The sequence below is a fragment of the Hyalella azteca genome, unplaced genomic scaffold (genome assembly GCF_000764305.2).
Source record: "Hyalella azteca isolate HAZT.00-mixed unplaced genomic scaffold, Hazt_2.0.2 contig13635, whole genome shotgun sequence".
NCBI classification, from domain to species: domain Eukaryota; kingdom Metazoa; phylum Arthropoda; class Malacostraca; order Amphipoda; family Hyalellidae; genus Hyalella; species Hyalella azteca.
In genome coordinates, this window is record NW_025943549.1 from 8,778 (window position 1) to 22,333 (window position 13,556).

The 13,556-nt window shown below is 40.1% G+C and overlaps 1 protein-coding gene and 1 long non-coding RNA gene across 2 annotated transcripts; both read left to right on the plus strand.

Annotated features, from left to right (window-relative positions):
• The first annotated feature begins 3,600 nt into the window (after positions 1–3,600).
• LOC125178908 lies at positions 3,601–4,695 on the plus strand. The gene is made up of 3 exons (XR_007157070.1): positions 3,601–3,689; positions 4,256–4,393; positions 4,633–4,695. It is a non-coding gene; the product is annotated as an uncharacterized LOC125178908 (long non-coding RNA).
• Positions 4,696–8,525: 3,830 nt separating this feature from the next.
• LOC125178907 (multiple epidermal growth factor-like domains protein 10) lies at positions 8,526–13,125 on the plus strand (the record flags this gene model as incomplete). The annotated part of the gene is made up of 5 exons (XM_047883759.1): positions 8,526–8,556; positions 10,505–10,732; positions 12,258–12,389; positions 12,765–12,932; positions 13,000–13,125. Coding segments are annotated over exons 1-5 (685 nt in total), but the record flags the coding sequence as incomplete, so codon positions are not given.
• Between the last annotated feature and the right edge of the window lie 431 nt (positions 13,126–13,556).

Sequence of the window (13,556 nt, forward strand, 5' to 3'; positions counted from 1 at the left end):
ATACATTCCTATAACTACCAAACGGTGATGTTTAGCTCGTGAAATTTTTATCAATTTTACCCTTGTTTGCGAATTTTTTTTTCATGTCACCTTAATTCGGGATTTAAACAGCAATACGTGCTTAAATTCGCAGTGAACAAGAAATTTCATCTAAACTACGAAACAGATTTGAACGAAATTGTATATAAATACCTAACCTCCCAACGGTAATGTTTTAGCTCGTGACAATTCTTATGATTTGACCTTCGTTCGCGAGTGATGCGGATATACGAAGAAACGACCGGCATTTATGAGGTTGATTGTTAAATTGACATTGACCAAGAGCTGAAGGCTATACAAATAGCAGCATAACTTGCAAACGAAGGCAAAAAATTGTCACGAGCTTAATATCATCGTTGGACGGCTTGGTATATATACAAAGTTTCGTTTAAATCTGTTCATTAGTTAGGAAGAAATTCCTTGATCACTGTTAATTTCGGCCCGTATCGCCATATAACTCATGAATGAAAGCAAAAATTAAAACATTTTCACGAGCTAAAATCACCGTTTGGTCTTAATGGAAACGTGTACCAAGTTTCATCGAGCTGCATTCATTAATTTGAGAGATATTTCTTTATCATTGAATTTGCAGACCGGCCGCGATTCCGGCCGTAAATTTGTCCGAGACGTTGAATAGTGAAACTGAACATAAATAAAAAACACCTCGAGTGTATAAGATCCAAGCTTGTGAGTAAAATCCTAAATTTTCTGTTTTATATATATTGCAAGGATACAATCAGGGCAAATATTACTGTAGTTAGGCAGGCGCTGTTCTTTAATACAAGTTTCACTGAAGACCAGAGCGTATATCTTATTGACGATTTTCTTATTGCTTTTCTCTATTTGACGCATCAGGCTCCTGGTGGGATTGGAAATTTAAAATATGTTTTCGAGAGACATTATATTTTAATTTAAGATGTTTTTTTATGCAATATTCAATATCAAGAAGGTGAAGAGTTATTTACAGCACCTAAAATTGCAATTTGGAAATGAAGCAAGTACATACATACAAAGAGTATCTTACATATGGTTCAAAATCGAAACTTAAATTACCAGCATTATCTATCAGGGTAAAATAAACTATTGCCTCGAAGATCGCGATGATGAAATTCCGTACCGCAAAAAGCAATCAATAACCATAAACATTTTTGCAGCAGGAGTAACAATGCAAGCATCTTGTATGGTGTCGAGTATATTTAAATTTTTTCTCGTTCAACGATTTACAAAATTTTATGTTAATGCGTACTGAAAAATTAGAACTAATTCTCTGCAGTGATCTTGATTCTTGACTAGTTTTGTTACGTTCTGAGAGCTCGGCCAACGAAGCGTGGTTCCTGAACCTGATAACGAGAATCTCACTCGCGATAGAATTTCGCACTCAAAAATACGTCTCGATAGTATAGCAGCAACAGACAAGAATCTTGGACATGAGCAGTAACAGACAAGAATCTTGGACATGAGCAGCAACAGACAAGAATCTTGGACATGAGCAGTAACAGACAAGAATCTTGGACATGAGCAGTAACAGACAAGAATCTTGGACATGAGCAGTAACAGACAAGAATCTTGGACATGAGCAGCAGTAACAGACAAGAATCTTGGACATGAGCAGTAACAGACAAGAATCTTGGACATGAGCAGTAACAGACATGAATCTTGGACATGGATATCAGCAGAGATTCCGGGCCGCTTAGCATTTTGAGGAATGTTGATTAAAATTAAAAAAAGTGTTGGCACATTTTATGAATGATAATAGGGTGATACCATTGATTACATACGAATATCGTATCAGAATTTGGGAAAAATTTCGCAGAAATATCCTGTTGATCGATATCTGTTGCAGAATCATTTCACTTGGGCAATTTATAGTGTTTCTCTAATACTGAATCCGAAAACGCATTGTGCAAGTTAACGGAATTTAGATAATTGCAGTAGTTGTTCTACAGCTCGTAGATATTTCAGGTTGACAAGGGAGTTGCCGGAAATGTGGAACTTTATTGCATTTTTTCTATGAGTTTGATGCTGGAGTCGCTTATGCGGAAAATTTTTGGCTAAAATGAATCTCGAAGCATCTCCATATGTATTGAACCATTATTAAATGAATGGATTTAGCTTCTTATTCAGATAAAACCTAATTTAATATAAAGAAACTATAAACAACTGATCCCTCATTAGATAACGACGACTTGTATTTATAGCGTCAATTGGAGAATCAACTTTTGAACGAGTGGCGCATCGCTAGATAATTATAGCTTTGAATTAACTGATTTATAGTGCCGCTAGAAACTAATATTATCGCACTATCTAGCACGTACAGGAATAGAGCATTGCACGTATGGTTATAGACCAATGCACGTAGGTATATGTTTATATTAAACCTGGAAATCCTCTTAAATATTAATAAATGGCTTAATATTATAATATTAAGCAATTAAATGCAGGCTTGGGGCACCGCATGACGATGCTGGTGCAAGCTTCCACTGCCGTGCCGGTGTTGGTGTCGTTGTGAGGTTCCTTGGTCCTCCGGACTGAAGGTGGCAAGGGAGGCGGTGGCTTAACGCAACTGTCCTCAAACAATTGAAGAAGTCGATAACTTTGTTATTGCAAGAAAATTCATGAACTATATTGATTTCATGTAAGAATCCTAATTCTCTACAACAATAAATTTTTCGTGATCAATTCTTTTATTGTTTTTTATTATTTATATTATATTTTATTTATTTATTTTATTATCATCTTCTTTATTGTCAATAGATTTATAAAACGTTCTGTAAATGTGCTTCCCATGTTATTTTGCAGCGCTTGCCGTATGCGCAGCATATACATGGCAGATGAGAGAGTTCAGCTGATTTTTTGTGAGATATGTTCACGATGTATATATTTATCCCTCTGTTGCTGCTTCGTTGCCTGTTCAGTTCTATCGCCAACGATAAGTTGAAATTTCATCATCGATTGCGATGTACGTATGGCTATTGTTTACTAAACTTTTCATGTAGCTTCTGAGTTCGATTTTAAAGTGACTATCGGATGCACAGGCCTGAGGGAGTAAATGGTGCACATTTTGTGGCGTTGTGGGCATTCAATTATAGTTCAGCTCGTATCCGACGTCTGCTAATATCGTGAAAACTTATCGGCACAAACATAATGTCATCAATTGAGTATAACAAGTTTGAGCAGCGTACGAGTTGAACCTTCGCTATGAGCATCGAAGCGACCAGGCTGCCAAACGTTTTTGGAACTTTGAAACTCCAGTGAAATGCGCTGAAGCAGAATAGTTATAGTGGCGGTAATAATTGAATGGACAAATTCTCGAGCTTCAGGCACTCGATGTATTCCACGCGTCAAGTTTGAAGTGCTGGCTGCCCTGAACGATATCATTATTATAATTGGTCTACTATTGCTGCGCAACATAATCATGAGAGTGGTCTGTAATATTATACTTACGATTCCTAATCTCATTAAAATACCATGTTACAATTATCAGGCTACATTTTGCTGTACTCAATCACTTACTTTTTTCCTGAACAGACAGTAAATTAAATTCACAGGAGAAATATTTTTTCGCATGTTTGTTATTGCAAAAATCTTCAAATTAGAACACTATGTTCTAATTCGTGTTCTCTTTTTCGTGTCGTTGTCGTCTTTCATTGGTAAGTTATAAAATTGAATAATTTTAAAATGAATGGTTGATTTTTGAAGTTTTCCTGTTCATTTATAAATGAAACGCCTGCTAACAATTTTTTATTTTTAAAGTTGAATTGAAGACTGGGTGTCAGAAGCATCTCCCAGTCTGATCTCTCTCATGGACACTAGCGGTTACTTAGTTCTAGCGCAGCTGGCAAGGCAGGCATCATTTAGGTACTTAATTGCTGCTTCCTTGATACCAACGGTAAAATAACGGCTGCCCTTACTGATAAATGGAAGTGGCTACGACGAAATTTATACGCCTCGCTGTGTGTAGCATTCACAAACTGTTATGAAACCTCCCCACCAATAATAATATGTGATTAAACAATGAATGTTTGTACTATATTCGAGCATTTTTGTTCAATATTTTATTCGGTAGATGAATACAGTAGAATCGAATGAAGTGATCTTAAGGTCACCTCATGTATATATATGATTCTATCCATCATTAGATTCTATTCATATATTTATTTTTACGTCTTAAATGAATGCGTTGGATTAAAGTGAGCCGCGCTGATGACGTGGGCAGAATGACGACGGCATCTCGCGGCGAGGCGCTGGGTTTGGCGCTGGCGCTGCTCTGCATCTGCGCCGCAGCGGCGCCGGCTCCCTCGGAAGACGCGGCGTGCACACGAACCTTTGCCGACGTTGACAGCGACAGTCATCGGTGAGTAGAAACAATTTAAATATTTTGAGTGTGGCGAGTTGGATCTTTTTCTGGTTATCTGCGCACTAAGATATTGATTGATAATTGTGGAATATAGAATATTCAAGATTATTTTGATGAATTGATATGGGCAAGAAGCACTTGAACTATTCAGGATGTTTATATCAATAGTGATATAATACATAAAGTAAAAAATTTAAAAAATTTTCAACGGCACCTCTGTTTCTTTTCCCCTGCAGATGTCCGAGCTCATGCACTGTTTATGGGAACACCTCGCACCCCACGACGTACAGAGGACGCTCCCCAGTGACGGGGACTCTGACTTACGATGAGGTGAGACGCGCGGACTACTGGGGGATGGTGGGGAGTATCACGTGGCCTGGGACTGTTGTACTACATGCATGGCTATGGACGTGGCCTGGGACTGCTGTACTACATGCATGGCTATGGACGTGGCCTGGGACTGTTGTACTACATGCATGGCTATGGACGTGGCCTGGGACTGTTGTACTACATGCATGGCTATGGACGTGGCCTGGGACTGTTGTACTACATGCATGACTATGGACGTGGCCTGGAACTGTTGTACTACATGCATGGCTATGAACTGCGATGCCACGTGTCTCGCTAGTGACTGCGGTGACAAGTGTCTTGTGACTGTAATAAAACAGGGCCATTGACTGTTATGCCACCCTTAATGGGACTGTGAGCTCAAATAATTTAATTATGACGCTCAAGATTGTGATCAGATTCCACAATATGGCTGACTCGATACACGCGAATGAAGACTATTTAATATCATATCGCATATCACAGAATGATATTTTGAAAATTTTCCTTCCTGTATTTAACAGTAATGCTCTAAACTGTCAATCTATGTCTGGAACCCTCATTCAAAGTACGTTTTTCATTATTGCCTAAAACGTACGATCTGAGCTCAGGAGTCATATTCAGTCAGAACTCTCCATCGATACCAAGTTGTAAACGTGCGGATATCAAAATGATATTAAATGGCTCAATGAACAGGTCTAATTCAACGTTCCTCATATTGTGATATGGTAGAGACCCCTTCAACATTCGGTTTTTCACAACCAACAATTTTTTAAAACAAAATTTCAAATGGATGAGAATATAACATTAAATAAATTATAAATAAAAGCACTATGCTCGGCTAGCGGCCGTGACATCGCACACCTATTCACAAAAATCCGTCGGCATGATAAGTATCCAATCCATGAGAGGTAAGATAAGTTCATAGTACATGAACTGAGATTAATTTTCACTTAGAATCTCGCACTGCTCCCCTTCTTCTAGAAATTAGTATTATATTTGCTTTAAAATCCAATGAAGCTTGGTAGACCGCTATAAAGCTCAAAAAAGTCCAGGAAAAGTTAATTTTGCCCGCCATGATAAGGACACGAGATTGCCACGACTACTTGCAACGACCGCTAGGGTTGCACTGAGCTAATATTGCGAAATGTAGCCCCTAGACGACAAAATATCTTTCAGTTTGCGCAATATATTTTCAAGATTCTAAAAATTACATAATATATTGTGCAGCCCGTCAATATCGACCCTAGACGCTGAACAATATTGCGCAATAATATTGTGCGACTTGGGTCTATTAACAGCGCATGCATAGTTGCGCGGCTGGGAGAGACAGCATGCCAGTCGTGGAGACTATGTCACAGAAGGTGTTGGTATAGCGTCATAATGCCTCGAAGATGCACCTGCTAAGTCCACCATGCTGCTCTGCATGCCATTATTCTGCTAAATTTGTGCTTTACTTTCAATGCTGAATAAGTGATCAATAGCTACTTGAATAGTGGCTGGGAATTTGGTCCATTGAAATTGGCTTTTACTCGCGTGCTTCGACTGCGATGTCAGGGTATGACTTGTTTCGACTTCAGGCTGACGCTGCTGCAACTGTTTTTAATTAATTTTAACTTATTTAATTTTTTTGCATGTTTCACTTTTGTCCAACGTTAATGCCGCGACCTCCCACACAGCCCCAGGTGAGGTCGGCAGGGAGGGCAAAATTTTGGGTAATTACAGAAAAAATTGAATTGTGTTAAGATTAAACTTCACATCATATGATATTTGCACATCGCCAAGAACATCGCCGGTCGCGGCTTAGAAGTTTGAACGGGGAAGCAATCCCACATACCTACATTCAACCTGATCATGCATTGGCACCTTTTCTATCTCCAGGAGTATTTTCTATTTCTCTTTTCTCTTTTTGGGCACTCTGATCTACCACCTGTTCGTTTCAACTCTTTCCTAGTGGCACGGCAACAACTCCAAATTTTGTTTAGTGTAAATCCCTGTAAGGTCGACAGTGTGAGCCAACTTTTGTTCAATGTTAATGCCGTAATCCGGCTAGTAGAAATTTGCAATCCGACTGTGATTTTTGATGTGGACACGTGCCAAATAAATAAAAGGATTTCCAAACAAATCATTTCTACAGTCGGCGCGAAGCCACAGGAAATGACGAAAACAGTAGACTTCACAACAATTTCGACTTACAATTTTGAAAGTTTACCTGGATTATTTAAGTGATGGGCTAAATAAATATTCAATAATCAATTTTAAATAAGTTGAATGACACAAATCGATTCATAAACAAAATTTGGTACAAACCGATTGCTGCTAAAAGGTTCTTCATGCGCAAGTTGACCGTCGAGTGAGTTCTTAACCCAACCTTCCCTCCTCACCAAGGTTGACCGGAGGATTTTATTATCGCGTATATTTCGTTGGGTGTGTAGGTTATTTCGCCTAACTGAATATTTGAATGGTAATTAGAGCATGTAGTCACATTTCATCGTTGTTAAAGTCACCATCTCATTACTTTAACTCTATTTTGAAAATAACGTCAATCCCTTGAGTGAAACTGCTTACAGATACTCGAGCCATTACAGCTTTTTATTATTTAAAATATCAGGATGGAAGACTCAAAGCTCAAAAACGTCATCATCTTGAGAGAATAATACGATGATTGTAAATAAAATTCTCATTTAACCTCTGATGTTTCTTGCTGGCTTTGCGACTCCTTCAAAAGCGGTCCTGTAGTTGAGACAATAAGGACTTCATTGGAATGAGCCGTTCATGATCCCAGTCAATTGATAATGAAAATTAATATTACAGGATAAATTTTTGTCGATGAAGAACAGACAAAACGCAGTGCGGAAACATTATGAACTGGACGGGCCGCTGTCTCACATAACAGCGTTCAACTTTGACAAAAGATATCAAGAACATGTGAACATCTTTTGAATCTTTCGTCGAATTTATTAATCCCGCGGAAATATTTTTTTATAAAACGAAGTAAATAATGCAGGAAGTGCAAGAAGCTGGAACGTACAATTTAAGAGGAGCGTCTGGGCAAAATTTTATCTCAGTTATTTACAGATGGATCAGTTTGAAACTTGGTACACATGTGTAAAACCAAAAGAGAAATTTTTTTGTACGTGTGAATTTTTGGAAAAAATGAAAGAAAACGTGAAATTTTTAGAAACGCACCAAAAAGGGGGTACTTTAGAATTCTATCTCCTCCTAGGGTTTTCAAGCTACAACATCGAGACACATATCATTCAATGCGTAAAGACCAGGTCAATGAAACTTCGCATAAGTTTTTTTAAAATTTTCATTTTTGTGGGTGTGGGAGCAATTTTCGAAATTTTTTGATTTTACCCCCGCCACTCCTCCTTTTTTGCATTATAAAACCCAAACTATAACGAAATTAGAAAAATGTATGCGACGTTTTGTAGATATTTTCTTTGCGAACCGAACGGTATATCTCTCATTGCTGTAGCTTTAAAACTGTAGGAGGAGATAGGATTGCCGTGAGAAAAGTTTTCAGCTTTGGCAACTTTTCATGAGAGGCAAAAAACGCCGCGCGGCACGTAACGTAGCCTAGATACCAAAAGTAAGCATCAACTCACTTCAAAGTCAGTCATCGGTGCATAGAACCACTAAATGAACACCATCCCGCGTGCTGTCTGTGAGGTTACTGAGCTCTAGCTGAGTGGAGAGCACATTTTAAAGTTAATTTCCCCCTTTGGAATTACTGAAGGCCCCCACCCCGTTCCCCCCTTACGGGATCTATCGTGAACGCATAAATCAACGTACAGAGATGGTTCTAGTACCGGTCGAAGCGGCAAAAAGTAAGCTTTAAGATGAGTATAAGAACCGGAGAATGTCATAATTCGATCCCCTTTATGGTGCCCGGCCGGGTAATTTCCGCCTTAATTTTACTGAAGGAACCCGGACACCTCCCTTCCTTACGGGATCTGTCGCAAACGCATAAATCAACGTACAGAGATAGTTCTAGTACCGTTCGATGCGTCAGAAGGTAAACTTTAAGATGAGCCTAAAAACCGGAAAAGCCGAAATTTCGATCCTTGGACCCAGACGCTCCCCTTTAGGCTCTGATTACCCATGCACGGTCATATTTTGTCTTTTTGTTTCTCATCAAGGCCTGATGTCTTAAGCGATATGGTACAATCTCTAATTTCTGCAGTTAGTTTCACTCAATGGATTAATACGGGAATCTAAACTATATTTTCCTAATAGAGTTAGACTATGGAGCTACCGACGTTACGATTTGTTTAATTTTCGAATATTGCTAGAAATATTTTTACATGTACTCAAACAACACGTTTACAAATACCTTGGCCTGTTGGAAACATTTTATCACTACTGTTTCATAGAAAATAAATGAATCTCAACATAACGACCTGTTTTCCTCTTGGACGTGCTCAAAACAAGCTGATTTAGGTTTTAGTGGACTAGGTGAACAAGAAACCTCTCTTCCTGTAATGAAATATTTATTGTCCTTATGTCAAGTTTAGGACTTCCTAGTTCAAAGCCACGCTGATGCACCGCCTCCGTATCCAAGCCGTCAATAGGCATGTCGCCCGGCTATCAGGGGCTAGAGGTAACGTTCACCAGAGAACGGAATGACCCACAGAGACACACGCGACATTACAATCCTCCGGTTAACAATAAGGTGTAGGAGGAGGAGGGGGGGGGAGAGACTCGTGCGTCGGTTAACTTGAGGCTAGAAGAACCTATCCTGTAGAACAGGATTTTTAATAATAATAGGTCCCTCAAATTGAGGGACCAATTTCCCGTAGGGAGGAAGGAGTTTATTATGCATCTGAATTTGATATTTTAAAGATCTCTTACTATTACGAGACGGAATTTTTTTCCATTTACGCGACTAGAACTGTATCTACAATACTTGTCTATAATATTTTATATTTATGATTGCCTATAATCGTTGAACTCCCGGCTTTTTGCAATGTTCTGGTTTCTCAAAATTTAAGTAGATTAGGCGGTTTGTTTTTATCATGTGAATTTTGCTCATGAGGAATCGTCGGTCTCTCGGAATGCTGCGTAATCTAGGATCCCATTCTCCCCGGGTTATAGCGTACACACACCTGCACCAGTGTATTGCATAGTTATATGTAAATTTCATCAGCGTTATTCTCACACAACTCAGACCTCTAATCAATTTCGGCGAGTTCATTTATATTTGCATCCCAGCCCTCTGTTCGATGGTGGAAGTTGAGACCTGCTGTTCCCTCCTGTGATTTAGTTCTGGGCTGATATCCAATTTCAGTTGTCGTATCCACCATCATCAAACGGCAGTCGGACAGTGAAGTCTCCTCCATCCGAACGTCTACCACCATTCTTAAAGATTATTAGTGAAATATTCCGATGCTGGATATTGTTAAGGAAATTGCACTTCTTTGTTGGCAGTCGTCCATGCTGACCGAGTAAGTGTCCAAGTTGTATGGGCTTGTCCAACGGATACGTGGAAGATTGAAGTTCCCCATGCATCTCTGTTATACCGATTTAACTTAAATAAGACTCGGAAGAACACCGTATTGTTTCTGCCCATGGACCTCTGTTAGAAACAATTGAGTTCGCGCCACTCTTCTAAATGCTTTCCCTACATCTAGCTCAGTGGCAATAAAACATCATTTGGTTTGTTTAATCATCTTTTCCAAAGTAATTTATATAATATAATAATAAACTGATTGGAAATGCAAACGCAGTATACAAATGCAATGAATTTTGTCTTAACATCGTTGATTTATTTCCCAGATACTCCCACCCCCACTGTGCCGACCGTGACTAATAGTGTGATCGAGGAATTCACCAGGGAAAATATCCCTGAAAATGTGACTGTGTATCAAGTTCCAGCATCAGCAGGGGCTGGTGGAGTGACGAAAGCCTTGAAGAACCTGACGCATCAAGACGCTGCCCTAAATGCCTATGAAGTCAAGAACGCCACTGACTCAGTCAAGTATTATGGCAGACTCGTCGTGAGAAGTGAGTGATAATTGTAAGCTCGTGGCTACAGACTACAGAACTTTTTACTGTGGAACCTCGCCTTACGAACCAAATTTGTTCTAGAGTATTTGTTTGTAGGGCAGTTCGTTTGTAAAGCGAACTTTTTTTCATTTTAAAATTAACGGAAACGACTGTGATCCGTGTCGAGATTCTACAATAGTCACCTCTTGTACTTGTACATCGAATTTTCGATAGGGTGAAAGATGTTTGTTCATTTTTGGGGCTCCATTATATAGGCATATTTCGGACCTAAGAGAGTGAGTTCGTACTTTTATTTCGGCTGTACTGCCTGACCAAGTCAACAACCCGTATGCTAGCCGCGTGTTTCTTGATGATTTCCTATCATCAATCAATATTGGTGATTATTAAATCAATCAATATTAAACATCATTAGCTCTAGCACAACCCATCACTACCATTGCAAAGAATATTCAATTGTCATCACCACCACCAATCACGTGCTCCATCCATCACTAAAGTTTGCACATCACAGCAGCGCTCCACCACAGCAGCGTCCTCAGTATCATCCTCCATCACTAGCACTAATCTCCACCATTTACAGACCTCTCTAGCAACTGTCTCTAGCATCAATCAGCTATTATATCAGCCACTGGCACCAGACTGGCACCAGACTTCATTATGACCGGTTGTTTTTTAGCTGCAGTCATCACTAACGCCAGGCATTATTATTGTTATACGACCCCACTAGTACCGGTCGAAATAGTGAAAGGCGTATCTAGCGCCTGCAGTCACTAGTGTCTGGTCTAACTTCCACAAAGCTTCTGGAGCAACAGCAATCACCACACAGCACCAACAGTCAACACTGCCACTAGTTAGCACTAGCGTCAGTCATCACTGCCACCTGTCATCACTAGCACTAATCAAAAAAAGCACTGGTCAAAACTAACACATTTCATGACTAGTAACAGTCATTGCTAATATCAGCTATTGCTGACTACTGATATCGTTGGCGCCAGCTATCAGAAGCACCAGCCAAAACTTGAACTTTTTCTCGCAACCAACTGGTCGCAGTCACAAAACTCGAATCAAAATTTCTATACAGGATCTATCCGACCTCAGTTCACAAATCCGTTCTTCACAACAAGTTAAACTCTTCTGTTTGATCTGACTCTGAAAGATCTTCGTATAAATTATTATTCAGTCGTCAATGCTACAAAACGGATTTACACTAATTATTTTCTTTATTTCATTCAAATCTTCAAGCTTCCCAAAAGTTGACCATCGAATTTATTATTGTCGTTTCAACGTTAAATTTTTGCCATAGTGAAAATCGATTTCGACTCGAAATAAGAGCCACAGACGGTAAACTAGCTGCGGAAACGCGCTGCACTCGAAAATTTAGAGCTAAAAAAAATATTGGATCACCAAAATATCTACCTCGAATTATTCTACAAACCCCAAAAATATGTAAATAAATGAAATCTTACAGCTGTCATGGGGCGAGGCTCGTCACCGTCCTTATAAATATATACTTTACTTGAAGGTTGTCCCAAACATCGCTATGGTATTGGCTGTGCTCAGTGGTGCCCGGACTGCCTCAACACAGGCGAATGTCACCCTCGCTCCGGAGGCTGTGTCTGTGCCCCTGGCACCCATGGCAACCGTTGCCAGGACTGTGAGTATCGTAACCAAGCGCGTCATTTAATTGTTTGATATTTGAAAGTTCCTTGCAATCATCTCCTTGAGAGATGATTGTAGGAGATCAATGTAATGGACCTTTCAGCGCTGCCATTGTGCAAGTCATTGCGGACTTCAGTTAGCAGTGCGACGCTTTCACGAAGAATTCATCATTTGACAATTGATACGAGGGAGTGAGGAGCAACTCATTTATTGGAATACACGATCTATATTCAACATTCTCGGCATTGATTATCTCGTTTTATAAATTTATTTGTAAACCCTAGCTTGCAGTGTTGTGAGGCATTGGATCTTCGAAAGCGTTGAGAGGATCCAGCCCTGGATGCTGGTTTAGTGTAAGTCCTTGTTACAGACTGCGGCAGGGGCCGCTACGGCGACGACTGCAGTAAGAACTGCTCTGCTGAGCTCCGGGGCAGGGAACGAGCTGACCTTCCCATATGCGACGGGCTGACCGTCTGCACCCACGACCTGCAAGGCTGCTCCTGTCTTCCTGGATTCATGAGACCTTACTGCAACATAGGTAATATTAAAAAGATAAATCCCAGCACAAGTCGCTGAGGTAATCACTAGTTCGGCCCCCTCTGCAGTTTGTCCGGACGGGTGGTACGGGCCAAGCTGCGCCCTGCGCTGCAACTACTGCGTGGATCGCAACTGTTCTCGTGATGACGGCCGCTGCCTCATAGGCTGCCGCGACCCTGCGCTCTGCACTCACGGTTTGTATCTGTGATACGAGCCTGAGTAAAGCAGTCTCTAGACGCTCAATATTATTGTGCAATCTGGTTCCCACAATGCACTGACGGGAGCCTTTCGAAGCTCAATATTATTGTGCAATATATTGCGCAATAATATTGAGGGCTTAGTAGTAATAATTAGCAATTGTGCAGTATATTCTGAAATGAATTGCTTTTCAGCTCAATATATTGCACAATCACGCCTCCAGTCGTGCAACAATATTTTCGGGAGCGAAAGTATTAGGTTCGGGCGGCACTTCGTCAGGAGGCAATAATAAGGTGCCATTGTAGGTGAATAATAGATGAACTTCCAGTGTTTATTGTCAGGGTGATCCACGGAGTGTTCCTGTTTTGTTTTAGCGCCAGGCAGCCAGATGTTGTGGGAATAGAGCGGCGAGTGTTTTATAGGAAAG